The sequence below is a fragment of the Paramormyrops kingsleyae genome, chromosome 1 (assembly GCF_048594095.1).
Source record: "Paramormyrops kingsleyae isolate MSU_618 chromosome 1, PKINGS_0.4, whole genome shotgun sequence".
NCBI lineage: Eukaryota > Metazoa > Chordata > Actinopteri > Osteoglossiformes > Mormyridae > Paramormyrops > Paramormyrops kingsleyae.
In genome coordinates this window covers 26,805,923-26,831,073 of record NC_132797.1, presented here as the reverse complement: position 1 = coordinate 26,831,073, position 25,151 = coordinate 26,805,923, and the positions used below count along the sequence as shown (strand labels likewise).

Here is a 25,151-nt window from a genome sequence, read left to right as displayed (position 1 = left end):
CTCATTCTCCGCAATGGAAGCAAATACTATTTTGGCACTTTTCAGTGTTTTTCATTTAAACTATTAAAATACTGGACTTCATTCAAGGCATTAGGAAAAAAATATTATCGGGTCTAATTAGCAGACATTTAGTATAAAAAACGCAGACACATTTGTCCGGATACAGATCTATAATAATATATGGATAGCTCATGGGCGTCGCCGCCATTAAATTTGAGGGGGACGTGTCCCCCTCACATTTCATAATTATTCGTTTGGACCCCACCCCACCCCACATCTAACATAAAATATTAGTTTTATGTCAGTGTGTCCCCCCGCATTCAAAATGCTTCTGACGCCCCTGGGATAGCTAATAATTAAATAGAAATCGAAGCGTCAGAGATAAGCAGCCATCGGAAATCTATGGTTCCTGATCCTTCCATCCATGACACAAACACACTCCAGACGAACAACGGGTAAGGTGCACGCTGACACGATTGTCTTTGATCGTTGTTATAGCACAATAATGCATAGTTAGCTATTCACAAAGCAACTTGACGGCGAAATGCACTGATATGGACATCCCCAAAACGTTATGTACATCCCAAAAACGCTATATATGTTAAGGATTTATATACGCCTATTTTATAGGTTTGCGCAGTGTGGATAAACTTGGTCCTGACACGTATCCACTTTCCGTGTGGACCGTTTTATTACTTCACTCAGATGATATAGTCATTCATCTCCCTTAGTGTACTTGTGGCGACTTTTTTCCATTCACGATTCAACTAAGCCAGATGTTTGAAAGACTGAATCCAAGACATTAAACAAATCTCAAGACCTCAAAAAGTGACTCGAATACTAAAAGTATTTTTGACATTTATGACAGTAACAGCTGACGAGGCAAAAAAAGCGACAGAAACGGTTTAAATTTACGTCCAATTAAATTACTATTCAGGGAAAATCTGAATTTTCTGGGTCTTTTTTTCCTTACAGCATTAAATTCTTGCAGCTGTTTGCATTATACATTATTGCCCTAGTTGTTCTTATGTCCCCTGGTGGTAGAACATTCACATTACACCCCTGGCAACTAAAGAACCTGTTGAATTATGGTTCCCACAAAAAAATATTTTACTACAACGCACTTTAATTGTTGCTGAAGGAGACTGCAGAGTGCCATCTCCCTTAGTGACCTTCTATGGCAGGGTTATTCAACTCACGGTCCTTGAGGTCCGAGCACTGCTGGTTTTCCAGCCTTCCTTTACCTGTCAGTCAGGTGTGAAGCCCAACTACCTGGGAGAACTGAAAACACGGCCTGGATTTGGAATCAGAGTTGAAGAACCCTCTTCTATGGCTGTTAATAGATTGTGAAATAAATTATGCTCTTAACAGCTTTCTCATGGAGACACAAGGGAAATAAAAGTCACACCAAAACATAGGCAGAATATAGTCCACCCCCGCACTGTCCCGTATGTCCGACAAGCAGAACTCACAGGCCAAAGACACACAGATAGTTTATTAGTCAGTTGTTTGATTTTGGTTTCACTGTGTCCTCTCCATGAAAAGTCTGATTACCTTTTGTTAGCACAAAGTCGAGCTGCAGCTCAAACAGTTGCTTCCAAGGCAGCCGCTCTGGCTGTACATTATACTAATGACCTCTGCTTATGGGGTCACAGTGGGTCCGCATCCAGGGCCTGCTCCTCAGGCAGCCCCAGCGCCTCTGCGGGGGCACCCTCCGCACCCCCCTCTCCTTCTGGTCTCTCCCCCTCGCCCTCGCCATCCACATGGCTGGCCAGCAGCTCCTCCAGTTGCTCCTGCTCAGCACTGGCCTCCGGCGATGCCAGCCGCTCCTCGTCCTCCTCATCCTCCACGTCCATCTCAAAGACGCGGACGTGCCGGAGGTTCGAGCTCAGCTGTGGGGGGGGAGGGGGGGGACAGGCCTCGGCATCAGCTGTGCTTTAGGGAACGGCTATTCCGGCCATAACAGTGGCACATTTCAGCCATTTAATTGACTAGAAAAGCAGGATCTCATGTGCACTAGCTAGAGGTCATTCTAGGATTTATGGTAGGGGGCATAATTCATACAGAGAGGCCAATGATATGTTTTGAATCGGTGAGTGACAGGTGAGGGGGCACAGCTGGGACCAGTGCCCCTGTGACCCTACCCCTGTATATAGCCCTGTCACTAGGACCCTAAAGGGCATGAACTCTGGATTACACTAATTAGGCGTTTAAAGGGGGAAAAAGCAGCTATGGACTTAGCTAAGCTCTTGTTTTCCCTTCTTTTCTGTTTCTATCCAGCTTTCATACGGTCAGTGAAAACGATCAGATGAACAATTTGTTTTGTTTCGACCTGCTCGCTAAGCTAACAAATAACACAAGCTGCTTTGCCTGAGCTAAGCTAATATACAATAAGCGGCTAACTGTACCGGCCTCATCATCACACTAAGCTAATAAACAGCACAGCCATGTTCTGTATAGATTCCCTCACTTTAGCCAGTACAAAATGCTGCTGCTTTTAATGGGCCAGGGCTGCTTACCACACAGGCCACCCTGCGCACGCCATTCACGGCTACGAACTGGGCCCTCATGTTTTCCAGTATTCGCCACTGGTTCTCCAGGGCAAGCATCTGGGCTGGCACTCCCGCAGCCTGCTGCTCCAGTCTGAGAACGCCAAAGACCGGGCAGTCAGCATGTTTGCAGTGAGAATGCAGGAAGTGGTTAGAGCACCAGGTCTCGGGGGCAGACTCACTTTTGGGTGTGGTCCCATGTGAATTCCTCCTCACAGCTGAGCACAGACCCCAGGGGCAGCTGGGCCAGAACACGCTGGCTCCCTTCCTCCTCCCCGGCTTCCCGGAGCACCACCGTTAGCGTCTCGTCGTCATAGATACGTGCGTCTAGGCAACCATACTGACTGCAGTACAGGGGAAACAGTCACATTTAAATCGCAGCACAGTGTCTATCTCCAGGGAGGAGTTGTTTATTCTTTAATGCTGATTAAGCATGCAAATGAAACTGCATTAAAGGTTACAAAACATAGATGGATGTAAGCAGGGGCATAGCTAGAAATTCTGGGCCCCCTGACAAAATGTCACTTTGGGCCCCTGTTACATTATATAATTTTACATAATCAAGGGCCCCTGAAATGTACTGGGCCCCCTGAATCTGCCAGGGTATCCATGCCCCTACTGTCCCTCTGAATCTAAGTTACACTTACAGCATTTCATGCAAACAAGATACAAGGTAAACCTTGAAACCTTGGGTAAGATCAGCAGTCTCAGTACTATCTCCCTGTGCAGGTGAGCTTGCCCCCCCCTCGCCCATGGGAAGGCAGAACGTCACATGACACGACAAAACAGCGAACGCATGGCTGAGCAGTAATGAAGTAACAACAGCGTAGGGACTCACTGGGCGTCTCTGCTGGAGTCGATGCCGCTCTGGAGGGAGCTGCTCAGGTCGATGGCAATGAGAGGGCTGGGGACAGGCCTGTGTACACACACACGCACACGCACACACACACAATTCATATTTACAGCACCCGTAAACACATGCGTATTAAATTTGTGAGAATTCTTATACACGTGCCAACAGAATTCAGGAAGTTAATGCCTGCCAGCCCGTGTGGCCAAGTCACTCCGTCCAGCTGGTGCCGTTGGCTAAGAGACCAGGAAACGTGGAGGGAGGTGAGGCGCACCTGTGCGGGTCCGTGTGCCTCCGCATCAGGTAGAGCAGGCAAGGTGACACCTCAGGCATGGAGAAGACTACGTAGTGCATGGCGGCCTTCTTATCGTTCCACCTGGTGGAGAAGCGGGTTATTGCGTTTTACCGAATCACATGTGCCATTACAGACGTGTTCTGGGTGAGGTTTTGCAGAAGTTTAGAAATGAAACAGGCATGTTTTACTCACAGTGATGGCAATTCAAAAGGCCTCGGACTGCTTTCTGAGCTAAGAAACAAAACAAAGCAAAAAAATTAACTAGTTTCTTTAATTCAAATCATTGCCATTGTTAAAATAAACTGACAGCTGGAACAAATGACGTGAAAGCCACCAATAAAAATAGCTTTTGGGAAACAGCTGCTGAAAGAATGTTGAAATTTGCTAGCAACACTTAGAGAACAGCTGATTTTTCCTGCTATGGCAGCTTATCAGCCCTAAAAAGCGGTCTTAGGATTTCTGTTTGGTCATGTGACTGAGGGTGGGTCAAGGGTCAGGGGTTGGGCACAGTAAGAACTCACCTTTCAGCAGCAGAGTACAAAGGCACACAGAAAGCCTGTTTCACAGACTTCCCAATGACTTCCTACAAATACACATAAAAGACACCTCTGTTAGTTCGATTCTACAGAACATGGCAAACACAGCCCAACTGAGTTTGCCTGTTCACTCACAGCTCCATGACAATACCCAGCACTTTGCATATGATCTTTTGGATCAGAAGTATGTGAAACAAAAACGCAAGTGTTCCTCAGAAGCAAGCCAGGAGGGCAGAGACAGATGGTGTTTTGTGCTGGTGGAGAGCAAAATCTGCCCTGGGTGAGACTGGGTCTTTGGGGTATGAATTATATCTGAAGTAGTCACTGAATAATCCTCCACCCACAAGCCAGGCCTAATCCCAGCTGGGGCAGGACGAAGCTCAAGCGACTATATGCGTCTGTGCCAAAACATCTACAGGGTACATTCCGGAGGGAAAAAAAAACCTCATTAAATGCCATTTCTGTCCTGCGAGGACACAGGATCACATGGCTCCCTTTGAGAGAAAATCATTCTGACGAAAGACAAATTAATCACCACAGTGTTTGGAAGGTGACCCAAGAGTTTCAGTTTCGTTACAAGACAGCCCAGTGGCAAATAGCCAGCAGGGCACACAGTGGGTCACCTGACCTGTGGACCATTTGATTGGACAATGCTTCAAACCTGCAGCCAATAGCAGCGCTTGTTCTCTTATTGTCTTCATTTTAGTGTTTTGACTTCTCTGCTTTCATAAAACACATAACATTGGCGTTTCCTTTATTGTGGCCCGTACCAGTGTGCACATATGTACGCATACATGTGGATGTATGAGCTCCATCACTCACTGCAGGTTTCAGCAGACACAGTTCAATAGCGCTCTCCATCATCCTTTTCACATAGTGCAGGGACTTCTGTGGGTATGAAGGGAACAGTAGGGGCGACTCTGTGTGGAGGAGAGTTATTCTCATGAGACCAAAGCATTGGTAGACCCTCTTCAGGGAGCAGACGGGTGAGGCCTTACCTTTCAGGTGAGTGCTCCCCTTCATAAAACTGAGCCACTGGTTCCCCTCCGTGTTGGGAGGTGACACCAGGTCCTCATCCTCATCCTTCAGGTACTACAATGCAAAGAGGAGACGCCACCGTAAAAACTGGGAGCAGATCTCAGAACAGATGATGGAGCCGCCTCACCTGCACCCACAGTCACAGCTATTTATCAGGTATTTATGCATCTCTTGGTTGCCAAACTAAGTGAAGTATCGCCTAGTGTACATTCACGATCGGATGACACAGATCGTCCTTCTACCGAACTCCAATAAGACAGAAATGATGTCAGGGACCCTTAAGTTACTCTGATTACGTGTATATGAAGTGGAGAAGCCAGTTGGCACATTGTTACTTCTGTGTTCGCTTATTATGACTGTGGTTTGGCTGTTCATATGCTTCAGAATGGCACTTTAAAGACCTACTAATGTGTGATCACACTAGTCCTGCACTATCCTAAAAAATAAAATGTTTCTCTTATTTTAGCCATAAACGGACTCCTACCTCTGTACTCTAGGGGTTTGCCTCTCAAATTGATTGGCTTCTGCTCAAGACACATTTATCAAAAACAAAATCAGCACTGATGTTTAAGTATTTTTACATCCAAGTTCATTGGTTCTCTGGGATTTTAGCCTAAGTGCCAGTTCTGAGTCATTAACCACAACAGAAGTGCCAGCTAAGCAACTAAAATGTAAAAGATGTGAAAACTGTTTCAGGTGGAACTCCCACAGTGGCAATAAAACTCTCCAATTGGCTGAGACAATAAGCACTTTAGTGATTGACAACAGTGATGGCCAAACAGCTCTCACCTGGCCCACACACTCGACATTGAAGTACTTCCCTTTGCGGTCAAATAGCTCTTCATTCTGTAGGAGAAGAACAGGAGGAATATCTGCATCACATATACAAACTGGCTATGATGGTCAGCAAAAAAGCAACCTCCTGCCCTTACCTCACTGAAATATTCTGACAGGAAGTCTGCCACAAAAGCAATGTCTTTCTGAGTGATCTGGGGAAAGGAAAAAAGCCATTTAAAAACCTTGATGGATGAAGAGATTCATTGAGAACCACAACCATGACTGGCCAGCTTCTAGCTCAGCATCAATGATCATCTGTTTTTTGTCCAATACACAATATGCCTTTAACTTTGAATCCAGAATCACAGAAACGGTGAGAGACTGTAGGCCCACACTGACAATTTTTCCAATTCAATCCATCTGTCTGTCTGTCTGTCTGTCTCACCTTGTTGAGTTCTGGGGGAACATGGTCATCAGACATCCGTAGCATCGCTGTGACATAAACAGACCAACATCCGCTGTCACACCATCCGATGACTGGATGATTAAACAGATTTTGACACCAGTCAGTGTCCACTGGTACATACTTACCGACATAGAGCCATCGGAAAAAGGCCTTAAAGTTTTTCATGCTCTTATCTATAACCCTGCAGCAGAAATAAAACCCAAGGATGAGAGAGCAGCCAAGTGATGCAAAAGATGGCCTGAGTAGCATGATTTTAAGACCTTCTCATGTTCTCACACTCACACATATACACATGCACACCTCAAAATCAATGCCTTTCAAAAATTTTTGCCTCAAATGACCATCATTCAGCAATAAAATGCCCTCAGAGAATTGCAGCCGTTACCACTATCCCCAACCAGGAACAAACAAGAAAAGAATCCAGCACTCAGAGGTCTATACTCTCCCACATACTGTGGTCTTTGTGCTTCACAGCTGACAGACAGATGCATCGTGGAAAGCATTTATACTCACTGAAGAAGTTCATTGGCCTTGAGGGTGAAAGACCCGACAGCAGTGATGGCATCTTAAAACAGAAGCCAAACCTTTCGCTTAGACACAGCCAAAGATGTAGGTCATTGATATAAGGTAGTAAATGAAATTAATTGTTCAATTTACTATTTACATTCATGAAGGAACTACATCCAAGTTCCATTGCTATAGACATTGAGGCTGTTTGTCACAGCAGTGCTCTGACTGAAAGATCATTATCTTTACTGATATTAAGAGCGGGCTGAACTGGCAGCTGTACCTTCGACAGCAGAGGCATCCAGACCCAGGGGCTGAAACTTCTGCTTCCAGAGCGACATCCCCTTCACCTCGCTCAGGTGGTACAGCAGGACCTCTGCGCCACTTCAGGTTACAGAAAGAAAGACAAGAGATGAAGAAAGGAGAGAGGGTCACTGAACAGTCTATACACATCAGAGAAGTGTTCATAGCTGACAGACTAACGAAGAGATGCTGCTGGACAGCTTGCCATCGCAACCGGAGGGTCCTCGGGCATCTGCCAGCCCTGGGTGGCCCCTGGGGGCCCTCTCTGACTGTCAGCAAAGGCACTCACTCTAGAAGGGGCTGCTAGCCGTTTGACACAAAGGCTCCCGGCAGATAAAAGAGAAGGCCCCAGAACAGAACAATGGAGCCCCGACCGGCTTGCACAGAATTCTCATGCAAAACTGGCAGAAACAGGTCCAAATACCCGTCATAACCAGCCACCGCGGGCACTTAAAATTCAAGACGGGATTCTTAGAGAATGCTGACTATCGCGTTGTGGCTTCCTTGGAATTTAAGGACATTTTCTTGGCGTTGGTGTAGGAAAAGCAGACCATGGACTCCGGACCCCAGGGTGAGCGTGGGGGAATGGTTAGAGCATCGGTCCCTCTACCAGAAGGTGAGTACAGAGGCATTTGCCCATTTCAATGGAGCAAGATACAATAACCACTTTATGACTTGTGGCCGATTCCTTTCCATGGATTTGGAATCCATACCCGTTTTAAAGAAGGGTCCACAGAGATACCTACGTCTGCAAGTGGCTGATGACCAGCTTCTGGATGCTGGAGTAGGACGACTCGATGGACTGACTCAATTTCTTGAGGCCCTGGAAACACACAGACACAAATGGACTTTAGTGGATCACAGGTTGCAAGCTTTGGATCATTGATCTTTGGTGCTGGTTCTGGTGGGCTACAACATCTAGGAGCTTTTGAGTCTTTAAGCTACCGTTTGTCAAGCCTAAATGGGTTTACCCGATCATCGCTGCACCAGTAAGTTTCCAAAGATCATAATCTCAGTTAAGTAGAGGAGCAGCTTTTGAAAACACTGATCCAACACACTGCCTATCTTGGCGTATTTCATTATAAAACCCTTCAATTACAAGGTTTGGCCTATTAAATGTTTCTGCAAAATGGGTCACTACTCACAAAAGCATGCTCCTGTTCGCCCACACACTCTGCGGCTGATAGAAATTTGGCACCTGGTGCCTGAGGTTTGCGCTATGTGATCTAGGCTAGCTGTCTGTGGTTTTTAAGAAAGTGCTGCGTTCCGTGCCCCGTTGGATGCCAAGGAAGCAGCTTTAACAGGATAATTTCCTCAGCCTTCCTGTCACCCCCCCCCTGCCCCTACTTGAACCTCCCTATAAATGAAAGACATGAAAGCCATCAGCAGATATGTCAAAACATGTCAAGAAATCACATCACAGTGGGCTCTTCCAAAAAATAAAAACACAGTAGGAAATGCAATCATAACAAGATTATAGTAGAGAATTCTTTAAAACGCTTACCTTAACAGTCAGCTGGTTCATGAGGAGACCCTGGAGTTCAGGGCTAAACAGAGAGACATACACGTCTGTTTTACAAATGACTGAAAATTAATTTAAAATATTAAAGCCACAATGAGATGGAAACTACAGCTTGCTAAACAGGAGACTGAATTCCTGAAACTGTTTGGTTTTTAAGATCAAGGGCTCCGCCTGCAGGAATGAATGCAGTATTGCATCTCTGCATAGGAAAAAGCAGAAACGTTTTAGAGCTCAAAATGCTTGCATCATTTAAGAATGCCGCATGAAATGCATCTAGTTATACTGATCCTGGAGATGCTTTGCGAGATGAGCATGACTGTGTGCACACCAGGTGTCCTGTGTCTGACACACATCATGCCTGCTTGTGTAATATGAACATGGGATTTATGCTTTTGCCATCTAGGTTTTGTGTGTGTGTGTGTGTGTGTGTGTGTCTTTGTGTGTCTGACCTTGACTTCCCCCACAGAAGCAGCTCGAGAAACTCATCCTGCACCTGGGTGTTAGTATTCTTCTCCTGGAAGCACGACATCCCATAATTATAAGCCATTCATCCCTCGGATACGTATACTCCTGTACCAAGCAGTCTACTCCATTCATTGATTCATTCATTCCCTCACAGAACACCATGTAAGCACAGCATGGAGCTTCCCCGGCTAACCAGTCAGGAAACATCACTCAGCATCGAGTAACTGGCCTGACGACAGTGACCTCCAACCAGGGTTATTATTGCTAACGAAAACTACAACTATAAGAACATGTTTCTGTAAAGTGAAACAAAATAAGATATGGAAATAAAATTTTAAAACTACAGCTAAATTAAAACTATTGATTCCAAAACTGAAATAAAATTAAGACAGCTGTCAAATATTTTCCATTTTTTAAATATTATTTAACTAAAGTCATGATGATATATAAAAACTAAATAGAAATATAATTTAAAAATAAAAACTAATAAGAACAGAATAGAATACAATAAACTTTTATTGTCCAGACAATCCTGGAAATTTGTCCTTGGTTTCAAAATATTCAGACATATGAGTCACATAACATCATTGAACCATGTAACAGCATTAAATTAAAACATTCAAGAACATTCAAGTCTAAAATTGGCTAGAGAACATGTTGATAAGATTCACTGCCTAAGGAAAAAGGATTTTATATACAGCTTTGTGTGCCAGAGGTGCACCATCAACCTCAATATCATCACTGCTTTTCTATGTACTGAAACATTATAAAGATTTTTTGTTTTAATTAAAACTACAATAATGTTGCCTCTGACCTGGACGAACTTGGTGAGCCGCAGGTCCATTTGCATGAGGATGTCCTCCCAGGCCTCGCACATGCAGGTGAGCGACAGCCTCAGGTACTGCACATCGAGAAGCACAAGTCACATTTCTGTCACGTATAGCAGGCGAGGCCTGCGGGACCCTGGTTACCACGGTTACCACAATACCCATCCAACACTCACCTGCAGCAGCGTGGAGATGTGGGTGAACTTGAATGCCATCCTGGCCAGCTCAGGCAGACAGTCCGACAGCAGCTTGGTGTCCAGCTGAATCACACACACATAATACATGTGAGATACATGTACCACGTCTGTGTAAACCATACATGTATGCATACGTCTGAGTAACCTTTGGTACCTGAATGTAGCTGATCTCAGGCTGATCATCTGTGGCTTTGATCTCCGTGACGACGGCCAGTGACTTCAAGTCGCTAGACAGACAGAGGCTTCTGCAGGTCCCAGGGACCTGAGAGAGATGCCGTCAGTCAGCGATGGTGCAAACGGGCCAGCAGAAGCTCCGTGGTACCTAACCCTCACCCCGCTCAAGGTGGCGATCCTGTACATGCCATAGGCATAGAGCTCCACAAAGCCAGAGTGTCCCCCCAGCACCAGCATGTTGAGCCTGCAGACAGTGGGATGCAATGACCCGTTACCCGGAATTCCACATGGCAGCTAGAAGCCTGCTGCTTAAAGGGAAAGTAACTGAAAAGTTAAGGGACCGGTGATAAGAAACCACAGTGCTTACCGTGCATCACCCAGGAGGTTCATGACCTCATCTGACTTCTCCTCACTGACAGATAAACATAGTTACTAGTCAAGGATGGCACAGGCAATATACAACAAAAAAGCTATGCAGCAATACTCACAAATGATAAACTATATAAAGAGACTAGGACTAATAATACACACACACCTGTACTCATATCTTTGTGGGGACTGTCCATTCATTTGTATGGGCAAAACTCTAATCCCAACAATGACAACCTTAACCCATACCCAGACCTAACCTTAGCCATAAGTAAGCAAACAAAATACAAGACATCTAGCATTTTAAGTTTTTTTATTGCAGTCACATATTTTTATTAAATTGAATTTCTCCAAGTGGAGATTGAAGAAAAAAAACGGTCCCTCAACATCAAAACAACAGGTTTTTATCACATTATGGGGACCAAATGTGCCTAGAATGTAATGCATATCTGCACCACACACACACAGACACACTTACCTAAATATCTTTGATGTGGTGCTATAGCTGTAAATGCAAAATGTTTTACATTTAAAAAAAGGCAGAAAATCCACTACAGGTGCAGACTACTGCCTATAACAAAAGATTCAAGAAAACTTTATTGTCCATTACTAATTAAAATAAATTCCTCTTAGACACAGCTCATTTATAAAACATCAGACAACACAACACAAGGTAAAAAACCATCCATTCAACTATCCCTCTATTTTCAATAACTGTTTGTCCTATTCAAGGTCACAGGGGGGCAGAGCCTATCCCAGAGGCTACGGGCACAAGGCAGGGAACAACCCAGGATGGGGCGCCAACCCATCGCAGGGCACATTCACTCACACATGCACACCTATGGGCAATTTGGCAACTCTAACTTCAGCATGTTTTTGGACTATGGAGGGGGGAAACCAGAGTACCCAGAGGAAACCCCACGATGACACGGGGAGAACATGCAAACTCCACACACATGGAACCCTGGCGGAGACTTGAACCCAGGTCCAAGAGGTGTGGCAACAGTGCTAACCACTGCAATATCATGCTGCCCCCAGCAAAAACCAATAAAATTAAACTACTTATTTTTAAGCGTGTAAGATACTAATGGCTGTTTGTATGTAATATTCCTGACCAGAAGCTAGTCTAGTACATCATTCCCTTTAGTTCCCTGATGTACAGCATGGTGCGTTGTCACGGCACTTAAGCTCAGAGCTCAGCAACTTACCTCTTTGGAAGTGTAGCTAGCTTGGGCAGGAACAGGTTGGACTCATCTTCCGAATTATAGAAGGAGGTAAGGATGCTGGAAGACAGGAGAAGCATTCATAATGACTACAGAAGATGGTGAGGAAGACCAGGATTCAAATTTCTAGGTTTCAGATTAAGTGACGGCAGTTCATATTCAACAAAATGCTTCCAACACTGATTCAAGCAAATTTGATACTCCAGTATGCTCTAAATCAAAGTATTTTGGATTAACGTACAAATGAACAGGAATGTTGAAATGCTAAAAAATGCCTCTGCTGCCAAGCATCTATGCAGCTCTGTGGTGAAATCCGCCATGCAGACCTGCTCTCCTCCAGTACGTCCATCCACTGCATACACGTGATCGGGTTCTCCACGGGGAACAAGTGCAGGATCTCAGCCTTCTCAGCATCGCAGAGGACCACCTTCCTGGTGTCCCCCACACCAAAGGCCAGGACTATGCAGCATCGAGAAGACAACATCCACGTGTCAACCGCTCATGCTGGTACTTGACAAAATAAAGCAAATTCTGATTCGACACTTGCCTCCACCGACTAAAGAGAAAATTAAAAAGTCCACCTACTTTTTCCATCGGGCCTCCACGCCAAAGCGGTGATTTCCTTGCCCGTGTTCTCATTGGGAGCCAAACTCCACACTCGCTGGAAATTCGCCAGCCGATGCAGCAGCAACTACGGTCACATCATTTAGGGTCAGTGGGATACTCAAAGTAATATTAATATCAAGCATTGCACAGGTGTTTTCTGATCTGTTACTCAGGAAGCACGTTACTCTGCATGTGAGAAAGACCTACACGTCCACCCCCCACAGTAACCAGTTGCAACTTTGCGAATTATTAAAAGGGAGATATGATGTGAAGCAGAGTGATACAGTTGATGTGAAATGTCCGAGAGCGTACCGATAACCGCACTCTCAGAATGCCTAGTGTCCAATCAGATGTCTTGGTCCGAACTAACTGTTGTATAATAAACGGTAACAACTCTTACCTCGCCGGCCCTGTTAGCTAATGCTATCAGATCCCTTTTCGGAGACCACACCATAAACAGAATGGGGTTTGGAAGCTGCTTCTCTCCCACTTGACGAAAGGCAGGCATACTGGAAAAAACTACAAAAATACAACGTGAATATTTCTCTACTTAATCGATCAATAAAATAATCCGCATCCAACGTACTCTTACACAGCACGACAATGCTAAATTTAACAAAACTGCAAAACTCTGCGCATGCCTGCTACTTTATATCTCTCACTACTCAGTTTATTCCTTTAAAAACATCTGTTTTTGAGATGGGCTACCAAAGTAATACTATATTATAAATCTACATTTTCTACATGGAATCTATTCATGTACAGCGCCATTAAGCAAAATGCTCTGTTTTGCCAATCAGTAGATAGTACGAATATCCAATGAAATCGCAGGACGGAAGTCTTAAACAACCAATCATCAAACGGCCCGGATACGTGACGAAATCCACAGGACGGGTAGTTTCAAGGGACAAATGGTGCGTTCGTTTTTCTCTCGGAACTCGGAAATTCCGAGTTGAGTGACATCACGTCCGACAATCTCCCGTTCGAGCTACCCACATCTCGGAACAAACATGGCTGCCTCCATGAACACGTTGCTGTGTATTGTTGCTTTATATTTTAGCAGATTTGGAGTTTTACAAATGAAGAAAATGGAGAAATTTAGATTTTTCCGAGAGACAAACAAGAAACACGAACTAGTCAAACCACATTAAAAGCTTTATAAAATATTTTAGTACATTCATAGCGATATTCTTTTTTCGAACAGTAAATAAACTACAAACAAACCAAGTCGCCATGTTGAAATTACGTCACAAGGGCAACTCGGGCAACAAAATCTTATCCGACTTCAACGTCATAAAAGGGGCGTGTTTCCAACGGGAAGTGATGTTTTTCGTGACGTATCGTGACGTTTTCATCCGAGTTCCGACTTGGAGAGAAATAATCGAACGCACCAAAATCTTGTGGCGGTAACACAAGTGGACGCATTTAGTTTTAATACTGTGGTTTAATAAAACCGGAGTCACTTTTTAATGGAGATACGATACACGTGAATTTTAGTAAATCGTATGGCAAACATATAAAAGTTAAATATTCTGTAGTGGTTAGGATTGGCATTGGACATTAAAAACGTCTGCTAAATAAGTAATATTAAAAAGTCAGGTTCCGTTTTCGAAACAAACCACAAATTTGAGTTAATAGTGTGCATGCTTGTTGCTTGGTTAACCCATTATACATAAGTCACTGGATATGTAGAGCAGTGTTTGTCAACTGGGTCGCGGGTCGTGTGTGGTTTAAAAAAATTATCGTTTTCTTTCATGAACATTCGAGATATTCGTTTATCTCCATTTACCTAATAGTGCATAACATTCACTATTGCTTTTTGGAGAATCTCACTGCATAAACATTCACTGTTGCAGTGTTGGCATGAGAACAAGGAACGCTTGCTGTAGCCTCTGACGGGGGAGTTTCTAGCTATTGGGGCTAAAAATCAAGTTTACCTGGGGGGCTTGACCTTTTTGAAGGAGGATAATTGGCATCCGGGCTAAAACCCCGAGTGATCCGAAATAACGACGCCCATGGCCCCTAGCTAAAATTCCACTTTCCCTTTGGAATGGTCCGTTTTTGTAGATTCACAGCGAGGATTAGCATCCTCGTCTTCTTGTCCTAAGAGCCTTCTGTTTTTTTCTTATCAAATGGAAAAGCCGTAAGGCTATGTCCACATCGCCTGGGGGTATAAAGGACTAATTGTGGATGACAGCTGTTGCTGACAGCTGTACGAAGCAATGGAGGGTGTTGCTTTTCTTTTGTGTGCTTAGTGGTTTGATGTGTCTTTCGGTTGAGTTATGTTTGCTTTTTTAGATGGGTAGCGTGTTAAATCGTGTTAACAGATAATAATGAAATCGAGAATTTTGACAAAAGAACAATATGTGAAGTATTTGTTTTAGCGGTTAAAAACTAACTTTTAAGTAACTACATGTTGAGAACCACAATGGGGGCTCTCAATTCAAGAGGGTGCACATTTATGATTTAGTCACCGAGCCCTAGTCTAAGAGTAATGATCTCTGTGGCAACCATATACCCAGTCTGCCCAAATTCCGAATTATATCCAGAGCGTTAATGGTTAGGGCAACAGGTGTACAAAGGGGTATATGACCACTGGACACTAATTTCATATCCTTAGGACAGCCTTGGATGGACCTTTTACGCTGGAAACTTAACCTGAATTCCTCAGGGAAAATATCCGGGTGTATAAACGAGTCCGATTAGCTAAGCTAATGCTAAGCAAGTAAAAATAAACAGCCTGACAGAAAAAGCAGTTAATCTTGTGGAATATAAATAGATTGATCCTTCCACTCACAAGCAGGAAGTATATATATAACAGGCCGCTGAAAGACCTTTACTCTTTGTCCCTTGATTCCAGCAGAGTCTGTGGAGTCCGCCGGGACACGGCGCCCCCTGCTGGAGGTCAGCTCTCAGTCCCAATGTGTAACGTAGAATAGCTCGTTTTCTTAAAATGTAAAATTAGGTAAGTATCGCACCATTTATAGTCGATGTTTGTCACAAAAAGACAAAAGATTAAAAAAAATATAAATTATAAGCAGGCAAGATGCCTGCCTATAAACACCCAGTTTCCCTCATCCATATGTGACATCATGTATAGAATGTATGCTTGTGATGCTTTCAGCCTACCTCAGTTAATGGGGGGAGGGGAGAATGTGTGTAGCTAGTTTAGCTCATCCACAGTTATCGGTGGACGTATGGCCTATCACCTCATCTTTCTGGCTGTCTGCCCCACCCCCCCATCCTAGCCCCTTCAGTCGCACCCTGGGCCCCCGGTCACTATCCCCCCCCCCAGGAGCTGGGTCTCCTCTATCTACATTCCTGTGTCAGGCACCAGTCTGTAACATGAGCATGCACCCCAAATATAGCGCACCCATCCAGGGTGCTGGGAATCACAGGGGCTGCTGGGACAGCCAACTGGGAGCGGGAGTGTGTCGCCCATAGGCTACTGGAAGGCTACTCTTCTGGAAAGAGAGTCTTCCTTACTCTTCTTAAACTGGAACCTCCGGGGCCAGGAATCGCGCGCTTAAAGAGTGCAAGGTGAGCTCAGACATTCTCATTTTTACACTAGGGCTTCACTAGATGACCTCATCTAGATAGGATGTACTTTTAACTGGGGGAGTAAGGTTCATTTGTTGGGCACAGGGGGTGACATTTGGTTGATGGCGCATAAAACATATTGCTAAACACAAAGTAAACAGTTTGGCTTCCTTGGAATACGTGCAACACGGAATAACTTTGTTAGATCATACAAGTTCCAACGAAGTTCATAGTAGTGGTCTCAGAGCCTTATGGTGTACGACTGATTAGCTCTGCTATGGTACTGGCTCAGAAAGAGGCTATTATTTACAAAAGCAGTCTGCCTTCCCGCCTCGGTGGTACTGGAATAACGTGAACATCTGTGAAACGTGGGCTATGCCAGAGGCGGCTTGGGAGCAGCACCGGCTCCGAGACTTAGCAGGGGCCACTCGTGTAGGGGCCCATCACGTGTCACAAAACCTTAAAGCTTGGCATCTGTTCAACAAGTGGGGGCCACTGCCACCGGCGTTTCCACGTCAATAATTCAGACCTTTACTTCATACAGAGATGTTGTTTTAAAAGTAAAACAAACTAGTGGGTCTTAGCACAAGTGCAGCTGAGAGATCTCTGGAGGACTAGTGACAGAGCCTGGGTTCGAATGAGCCTGCTCCACTCAGAATCAGCGCTCCGCACATGCAAACACGTATGTTTGTGTCTGTGTCCTTAAGTGTGTCTTTCTGTCATGTGTTAGTTCTTTGTGTGTGTGTCTTTGTTAACTACGTATCTGTTTGTTCATGTTAAATCCTGCCTGTTTGTGGGTATTTTATCGGCTATAAGGTTAATTTACTGCATGAATATTGTTTGTTTTTATGTGTCAGTATGTTAATCCTCGTTAAGTGTTGTTATTGCAGATGTATGTGTTTGTTTCAATGCTGCGTGCGTATTTCTAGTGTGCATATGTTAATTCTCTGTATGTGTGTATGTTTCCTTTTAGTCCAGATGGTGTGTGGGTACAGCCATTTGAATTAACATCGTTGGTAGCTGTTGGTCACCTGTGTTTTGTTGTTACAGTTGTGTGCCCTGCATGTATTGTTTTTGTTGTTGGTCCTTTGTGTGTGGTTGTGCTAACATTGTGTCTCTGTTGCTAATCCTCTGATTGTAAGCATGTCGGTCTTGTTCTCACTAATTCGTGTGTCTGTGAGGAATTGTTAGCTCTTTGTGTGCATTTTGATAAGCTGTGCTGCTTCTGTTTTCTAGGATGCAGGACGGGAGTTGTGATCAGACGCTCCCTCTTTCTCTCGTGCTGAAGGATGCGGGCTTGGGGGATGGAGGGCAGCTGAGCCTAGACTCGCTGGCAGAGCTGGGCAGCGCTGAAGGCGTCCTTGAGGGTGGTGATGAAAGTGACTTCCCAGAGCTGTCAGCCTTCCTCAGCCAGGAGGAGATAAACCGGAGCCTGGATCTGGCGTGGGAGGCCTTCTCCTCCACCGGGGATGACGACGCTCCCAGCCCCGAACCCCCCCTCTGCTGCCCCATGTCTGAGACCAACTCCCCACCCCCCCTCAGTGCTCAGGACTCTACTGTCCTTGTAGGTCCCACCCCCAACCAGACCCATGACCCCACCTCTCTAGATGGCCCCATCCCCCTCCAAGCACAGGACCACATCTCCACTGGTGGACAAACCTGTCCCCTGATTCAGGACTCAGCCTCCAGTGAAGACTCCACGCCTAGCAAAGACTTTGCCCCCAGAAAAAGCCCCCCCATCAACGATGGCTCCCCAGCTCTCACCTCCTTGGCCCAGAATGCACTGCTGTCAGGTGTCCAGCAAACCTCAGGGACCTCAAAGGGCCCCAAAATGGCACCAGTGTACAAGCAGGACCGGCCCCGGCTTCTGCACGGGGGTCCAGAGCTCAGTGATATCTGTGGCCGTTCAGCCACCTTCATCGAGGAGCTATCCTCAATCTTTAGACGACCCGCCCGGGCTGAGCAGAGCGCCAATGAGGACTCTTCTTCCCCTGACAGTGGGTACCTGTCACCCCGAGACCGGGCCTTGCAGAAACAGGGGGGGGCCATGCAAAGCAAGCCAGCTGTGGTCGAAGCTGGTGAGGTCACTGATCAGCAGGGTGATGACACCATCCCTGAGGCCCCGCCCCATTTCTTACAGAAATTGAAGAGCCAGGAGGTGTCGGAGGGGATCCCCATTCGCCTGGAGTGCAGGGTCACTGGCAACCCCCAACCACTCGTTAGGTAGGGGAAACCTGCTGTTTATGGTCATGCCAGTGTAGAGTATGCTGAGTTAGAACCATGGTTTTACCACGTCTACTGTTTATGGTCATTCCCGAATACTGAGGTGCAGCCAACAGTCATGAGTCTAGTATAGTAGAAGCACTAGTTGACCTGGGGGGTGTTCCACAAAGCAGGATTTTTCGCTTAGCTGGATAAATTGTTGGATTTAAGATAGTCTGGGTTAAAAGGAATTTATTTTCATTCACTTACATTTAGCTCAGACTACCTTAAATCCAACAAGTTATCTGGCTAAGCAAGAAATCCTGCTTCGTGGAACACCCCCCTTGGTCTTTTGCTTCTGTTTGTTCGAGCCCATAGCATTGTCATGATGATGGAATCCAGAAGACTGAACTTCCTGTTTTAGAGCTTGAGTTATGTGAGAGCTTTTACAGCTGCATCCCTTTGGGTGCTGTTTCATTGGGATCTTGGTGGCTTATGGAGTTGTGGGGATGCTGGCCAGACACTATTTGTTACTTAGGATCCTAGCTGGAATGTCCTGATACCTCATAGAGCCACAGAATGGCTCAACAGGCTGATGTTGTAGTATATAGCTGTGCAGTTGGTGTTTGCTCACAGCACGTGCCATTTAGTGAGATGGGCTTTGATGTCACACTGACTCCCACTGGTCACCTGCCAGCTACTGCCACCAATTAACTTGGTCTTAGCATTAGCTTGGAAATCCTTTACATGTTGATGACATCAACCCAAGGTATCAATGGGCTAGCATTAGCTTAGGGTTAGCTTAGCAATACCTGAGCGTTAGCTTCCTCAGTGTTGACGCTGATGGTTTAGCGTTAGCGTTGCCTCACAGAATGTGGCCATGCAGTTGCACTCTGGTCGCGGTATAAATAGCGCTCTGAGGAATGCTCCACAGCAGGCTGCATTTAGACAGAGCCTCCGACACCTTTTTGGGAATATCTCTGCGCGCTTTAGCATAGCTGGAGGGAATCTGGATATCACCTTTTTGCGAGATGTTGGGACCAGACTTTCCATTCATGAGACATGTAGAATCTGGTTTGTTTTATGGTACCAGCCATTGGCAGATTTTGCCATGTTTAGCTTCCTAGCGTGCTTAGCAACACGCAAACCATGACTCTTCGCTTTTTTTTTGGCCTTTGGTTGGCTGTTTTGGGCATTAACAGTGGTGTTGCTCAGGGAGGGAGACGAGTTTGGGGACACAGGGGGGCTGTGGGATGTGCAGAGAGTATGGCTGATATTTGGTACACAAATGACTCACACATTCCTGGATCTGCTTCAAAGGGTCTCTGGGCCACATAGGAGGCCGCAGTGAGGCAGGGGGGCTCTGGTGTGTTTGTGGGGACTGTCCAGGGGCATTATGATCCTACTTTTGACAAACATCAGAAGTGTATTTTTATCCAGAATGGGGACCTTGTTAAGTCTTTGCTGAATTGTATAAAAAGTGATGTATGCTTCACTTTCTTAAACTTTATATTTCCATATTTTCATATGTCTAGATGTATTACTTTTGCATTTCCCGTTTCTTTAAAAACTCTCGTGTGTAATCTTCATAACTTTGACACTAGGGGGCAGTATTGTCCCCAAAATTTGCACATCCTCCCTGGGAGCCAAGTACAGATACAGGTATCTGGCCGCCAGTGACAGACACAGTGAGAGATGTGGGCTTACATCTGGCTGAAGGATGTTCCATTGTTCATAGCTCCTGCCTCGCTTTTCACTGGGGATCACGCTTAAAGTATGAAACCAGAGGGATAGTGGGATTGACGCCTGCATAAACATCGCCCCGCAAATCAGCTGTGGTGGAACGAAGCGAAAAGGCCGCTGGGATGGGGCCAGCGCTGCCTCCACATTTAATGCAGGTCGGCATGGGTCTGACCTTTAAAACATGTGTTGATGGGCAGATGCGTGAACATGTGCCCATATTTACAGGTTAGCACATCGGGACACACACTAACATCCCAGTAATCGACGACAGATATGCAAAACTTTTACTTCTGTGTATCCTCAGCTCTTATATCCGCTTTACGTTTCCCTGTTCTGGCATCGCCCTTATCTGGGGTCCAGTTTACTCCCTCGACAGTCTCGAGCCGTCTGGTGATGAGCCTGCAGGTGACAAACAGGTAACACGTCATCATGTGACAGACAACACGCTCATGCATCACCTGGCCTTGGGAACGACCAGCCCCAGGCCCCCTAGGTGCCGTGGAGATTTACGAGCCTGCCGCTCTGGGCTGAATGAGCGGCAGCCTTTTCCCAGATGAGTTACGGTTTCCAGACGCGGCTCGCAGAGGCAGGGCCGGCCGACGGCATGCGAAGGTGTCTGCTCTGCGTGTAGCTAATAAAATGGCAATGTGCAGACGCACGTCTGACTTTCATCCGCCAGCCAGCCGGGACACGTGTGCCAGTGAACGTTCGCGTGTCAACACGGACAGGCTTCAGTCTTGGCCCGCGTGTGTAAGCATGTTTGCTACACGCTCTTTTGACGAGGCTGGCTCCAGGCTTTGTGTGAATACATGTGTTCTACATCTTCTGTCCAGGAGTTGGGGTTTTGTGGTCTGGCTGCACACGTTCCCTCTATGGTAGCTTCCAGGCCTTCCTCTCTCTCCGTTTTCGGGGCCGGTATGTGACTCACCAGGTCAGGCTTCTGCACCTGTGGACAGAAGGTTGCCGGTTTGAATCTCGCACCACATCTCCATTGGGCCCTTGAACGAAATCCTTAAACACCCAAAAGAAATGTTCGAGGGGCACTGGGGGGACAGCTAACCCTGCGGTCAGACCCTGAGCTTCTCTCTCACCTCTGTATGTGTGTGTATGTCGGAAAAAGGAGCATGATGGGATATGTGAAGACTAACACCAATGTACCTGTTCTTGAACTTATGCAAATAACAAATAAAAATTAATTCAGATGCCAGGGGGTCGGATGCCCTGAGTGTTGAGAAGCAGGTGAGGGAGGGGCCATCTGTCACAGCCACTGGCAGCTTGGTATACGCCCCTTCGCACCCAGCCTAGACCCTGGTGCTGGTGCCTTTCCCCCCTATTTGCCGGGCCGGCGGCGGGCCAGCTGCCGTCGGTGCCCACGCCTGTCCACACTCCACTCCTGTGATGGCGCCCACCAGTGGCTTCAGGGGTGACGTGACTGCGTATTGTCCCATGCGACTGGCGCTCAGAGGGTAAGCTGAAGGTGTGGCGGGGGCAGGGGGTGTGGTTCTCATTCTGAAAGGCCCCAGGCTGCATGGCCCAGAATGAGCACTGGGAACCACGAGGAGAGGCGAAGCACTGGCGACAGACACTGTGAGCCAAAAGCGCTGGGAACCGCGAGGAGAGGCGAAGCACTGGCGACAGACACAGTGAGCCAAACTGGGCCAGATCATTTTCCCAGTTGGTTCCATTCCTGTGCCAGACCCAGCGGAGATGGAGCAGTTCTGGCTCCAATCCAGCTGGGGGCGCCGTGCCTGGCCTACGTTTCACGCCTAATGTTTCCCTGGCGTGTGAAATTTGGCTGTTTCTTTGCCCAAACATGCCTTTACAGGAACATCGGCTTGTATTTCATTTAGCATGTTACTCAAGAGATGGTTGAGTAGGACACCCCCACCCTCCAGTACTGTCCAACAACTTTAACCACTGACACCTGAAATGAGCAGAGGCTCTAAGCTGTTAAGGCAACCTGGATCACACAAGTGAAATTTCACCATGTCTGTTGGCATAAACTGACTAGGTGAAACTGCATGAACTGGCCCAGCCGGGCTGCCATATGCTCACCCTTGAATGGCACTTCAAACTTCCCAGAATGCACCGCTGCAGTCCTGGAGCAATGACTAGCCACATGGCCATGTCTCTGCTGGCTGTCACATCATGAGACAAAAGCCTCATTAACCTCTAATTACTGTCTGGACTTACTTCCCTCTAATCTCTGCCTTTTCGTTAAAGCATTCTCTTTTCTTTTATTCTGTCATTTCTTTGTTGTCATTCCAGAAAAATGTAAATTCTGCTGTGATGGAGTAGCCAGGCATCCGCTGTCCGCCAGTGGGTCACTGTCCCCAGGGGTGTTGCGCCCCCCCACCGCCAGCCACTCCCCCTCATACCTCATTCCCCCCTCTGCGTGTGTCATTACTCTGTCATTGGGTACATTTAAAACGCGGTGATCGCACACTGATTTACTGCATAGTGATAGTTAAAGAATGCACTGTGCAGTGATTTACTGAACATTTACTGGGCCAGCTGCTGGTTGAAATGGCCCATGAAATAGTGAGCTATACATTTAATGTACAGAGTGCTGACTCATTGCTGATTTGTTTGAAAATGAAGGACAAGAATAAGGGGTGGGGCTCAGTCACTTACCAAGCACTATTATATACTGTGACTTTCGGAGGGCATTTTGTACTCTAGAGATTTCCCTGACTCAGAACTGGTACTTTGTCCAAAGGTATGTTGGCAGTTCCCACTTTGTCAGCTTTTACTAGCAACCATTGCAGAACCTGTAATATAATTTTACAAGCAGTGACAAGTGGGTGCAGAAAATGCTTCTGTGAGACCCTCATAGAGAATGCGTGGCTTCTATGAGGCCCTGTAAAGAGCGGGTGACTTCTGTGAGGCCCTGTAGAGAATGCGTGGCTTCTATGAGGCCCTGTAGAGAAAGCGTGGCTTCTATGAGGCCCTGTAGAGAATGCGTGGCTTCTATGAGACCCTGTAGAGAAAGCGTGGCTTCTGTGAGGCCTTGTAGAGAAGGTGTGTCTTCTGTGCGACCCTGTAGAGAAAGCGTGGCTTCTGTGAGGCCCTGTAGAGAAAGCGTGGCTTCTGTGAGACCCTGTAGAGAAGGCGTGGCTTCTGTGAGACCCTGTAGAGAAGGCGTGGCTTCTGTGAGGCCCTGTAGAGAAAGCGTGGTCTCTGTGAGGCCCTGTAGAGAAGGCGTGGCTTCTATGAGGCCCTGTAGAGAAAGCGTGGCCTCTGTGAGGCCCTGTAGAGAAGGCGTGGCTTCTGTGAGGCCCTGTAGAGAAGGCGTAGCTTCTGTGAGGCCCTGTAGAGAAGGCGTGGCTTCTGTGAGGCCCTGTAGAGAAGGCGTGGCTTCTGTGAGGCCCTGTAGAGAAGGCGTGGTTTTTGTGAGGCCCTGTAGAGAAGGCGTGGTTTCTGTGAGGCCCTGTAGAGAAGGCGTGGCTTCTGTGAGGCCCTGACAGACGGTGTGGTTTCTGTGAGGTCCTGTAGAGAAAGCGTGGTTACTGTGAGGTCCTGTAGAGAAAGCGTGGTTTCTGTGAGGCCTTCTAGAGAGGCCGTGGCTTCTGTGAGGCCCTGTAGAGACGCTGTGGTTTCTGTGAGGCCCTGTAGAGAGGGGGTGGTTTCTGTGAGGCCCTGTAGAGAGGCTGTGGCTTCTGTGAGGCCCTCTAGAGAGGCCGTGGTTTCTGTGAGGCGCTGTAGAGAGGGGGTGGTTTCTGTGAGGCCCTGTGGAGACAAGTAGAAGCTTCCTTGTAATGTCACATAGCTATAGGTGGAAGTTGATCATCTTGCTCTGTCTGGTAGACAGCTCCCCCCTGCAACTGGGTAAACGTTGTTCTGGAGCAGGCTGGTCTTGGCTTTTAGGGATTCGGTGTGAACAGGAAGGTGTCCAAGAGGTTTTGGAATGACTCACAGAGCTTCTGAGCAGATATTTGCTCTTATGTGAGAAAGGGCATGTATCACGCCTCATGGTTGTGATGTCATAGTGCATTCTGGATTGATGGCCACTCTTTGTTACGTTTGATGGGTGTGCAGAACTGAAAAGAGCCCATGGTTTAGCTAAGGCTCACTGATTTCTTTTAATCTCTCTGGGTGAATGTTTAAAAAAATCTTCGCTGATTTTGTTTGTGTGCGTTTTTGTTTTGCAGACCGCATAAAACCATGATGTAATGTGCATTTCTGCTTAATAACAAAGAAGGGTGGGAAATGGTGGATGCTTGTGGGGGGGTGGAAAGATGAAGTATTAGTGTGGTTATTATTTTCAGGCAGGCAGAAACACACTTTGATTGCTTGAGGAGGGATTAATCTCTGGGGAGCAGCCAGGGGAGATTGTGCAGCATTATATGACACTGATACATTAACACTAAAAGTGATGGGCCAAACTTGGCACACAGACACAGAGATACAGAGATGCAGGGCTGTCCCCAGGCCTCATGATCCGAAGGTGTTTCCATCCATCCAGGACAGGCACAGGCACAGACAGCTGGCAGTGTGTGTGTGTGTGTGTGCTTTTGTGTGTGGGCACACACCCATGTGTGCGTGTCTGTCTGTCTGTCTGTTTTACGTCAGCAGTACTCGCAGGCAGGCACCAGCACATCGCATCCCAGTGATAACACTTTTACTCATAGGCATTGTCTACCTGCTCCCTCCCATGGGTGTGACAACCAGCCACTTCAGCGGAAACTTGAAGCAGAGTCAGCATTTCACCCCCGCTCTGGCCTAGGCCATCCCCATGCGCGTCTCTCCTCTGATCAAGCATCTGTTTTCTCAGTCGACATGCACGTCTTCTCTGGTCACAAAAGTATTCTGCGATTTTGCATTGTCATCCTTTGGCCATCCGCTCACTCTCGATTCCGGCATCCTCTGTTCTTTTCCCGGAACGATATACAGACTGATCTAAGCTGACGTCCACATCAGGACCGGGTTAATCCCAAATGATCTTTGCATGTCGCTCACCAT

At 46.6% G+C, this 25,151-nt stretch overlaps 2 protein-coding genes and 1 long non-coding RNA gene across 7 annotated transcripts in view; 2 read left to right on the top strand and 1 right to left on the bottom strand.

The window, feature by feature from the left end:
* Positions 1-1,476: 1,476 nt before the first annotated feature.
* anapc4 (anaphase promoting complex subunit 4) lies at positions 1,477-13,512 on the bottom strand. The gene is made up of 28 exons (XM_023823740.2): positions 13,105-13,512; positions 12,684-12,789; positions 12,425-12,557; positions 12,084-12,158; positions 11,354-11,380; positions 10,874-10,918; positions 10,666-10,750; positions 10,487-10,594; positions 10,312-10,395; positions 10,123-10,209; positions 9,293-9,357; positions 8,826-8,868; positions 8,068-8,144; positions 7,302-7,402; positions 7,025-7,076; positions 6,637-6,692; positions 6,491-6,537; positions 6,201-6,257; positions 6,058-6,114; positions 5,229-5,322; positions 5,053-5,150; positions 4,216-4,277; positions 3,887-3,925; positions 3,674-3,775; positions 3,388-3,465; positions 2,732-2,893; positions 2,520-2,643; positions 1,477-1,892 (listed from the first exon to the last, which is right to left on the bottom strand). The coding sequence occupies exons 1-28, from the start codon at positions 13,210-13,212 to the stop codon at positions 1,650-1,652; spliced, it is 2,415 nt and encodes an 804-aa protein (XP_023679508.1). The 5' UTR covers positions 13,213-13,512; the 3' UTR covers positions 1,477-1,649.
* LOC111850153 (uncharacterized) lies at positions 5,297-9,684 on the top strand. Its single transcript, XR_002839722.2, has 3 exons — positions 5,297-5,424; positions 7,862-7,937; positions 9,463-9,684. It is a non-coding gene; the product is annotated as an uncharacterized lncRNA (long non-coding RNA).
* A 2,568-nt stretch (positions 13,513-16,080) lies between the features above and the next one.
* palld (palladin, cytoskeletal associated protein) overlaps positions 16,081-25,151 on the top strand; it is a 57,910-nt gene continuing 48,839 nt past the window's right edge. For 2 of the 5 annotated variants that reach the window (XM_023823502.2, XM_023823498.2), the window contains exons 1-2: positions 16,081-16,244; positions 17,481-18,467. In XM_023823502.2, the coding sequence (XP_023679270.2) occupies positions 17,482-18,467 (986 nt within the window). In that variant the 5' untranslated portion in view covers positions 16,081-16,244; position 17,481. Of the gene's footprint in view, positions 16,245-16,910; positions 16,927-17,480; positions 18,468-25,151 lie in introns of those variants that run through there. The other 3 variants (XM_023823500.2, XM_023823499.2, XM_023823503.2) reach the window with 3 other exon arrangements.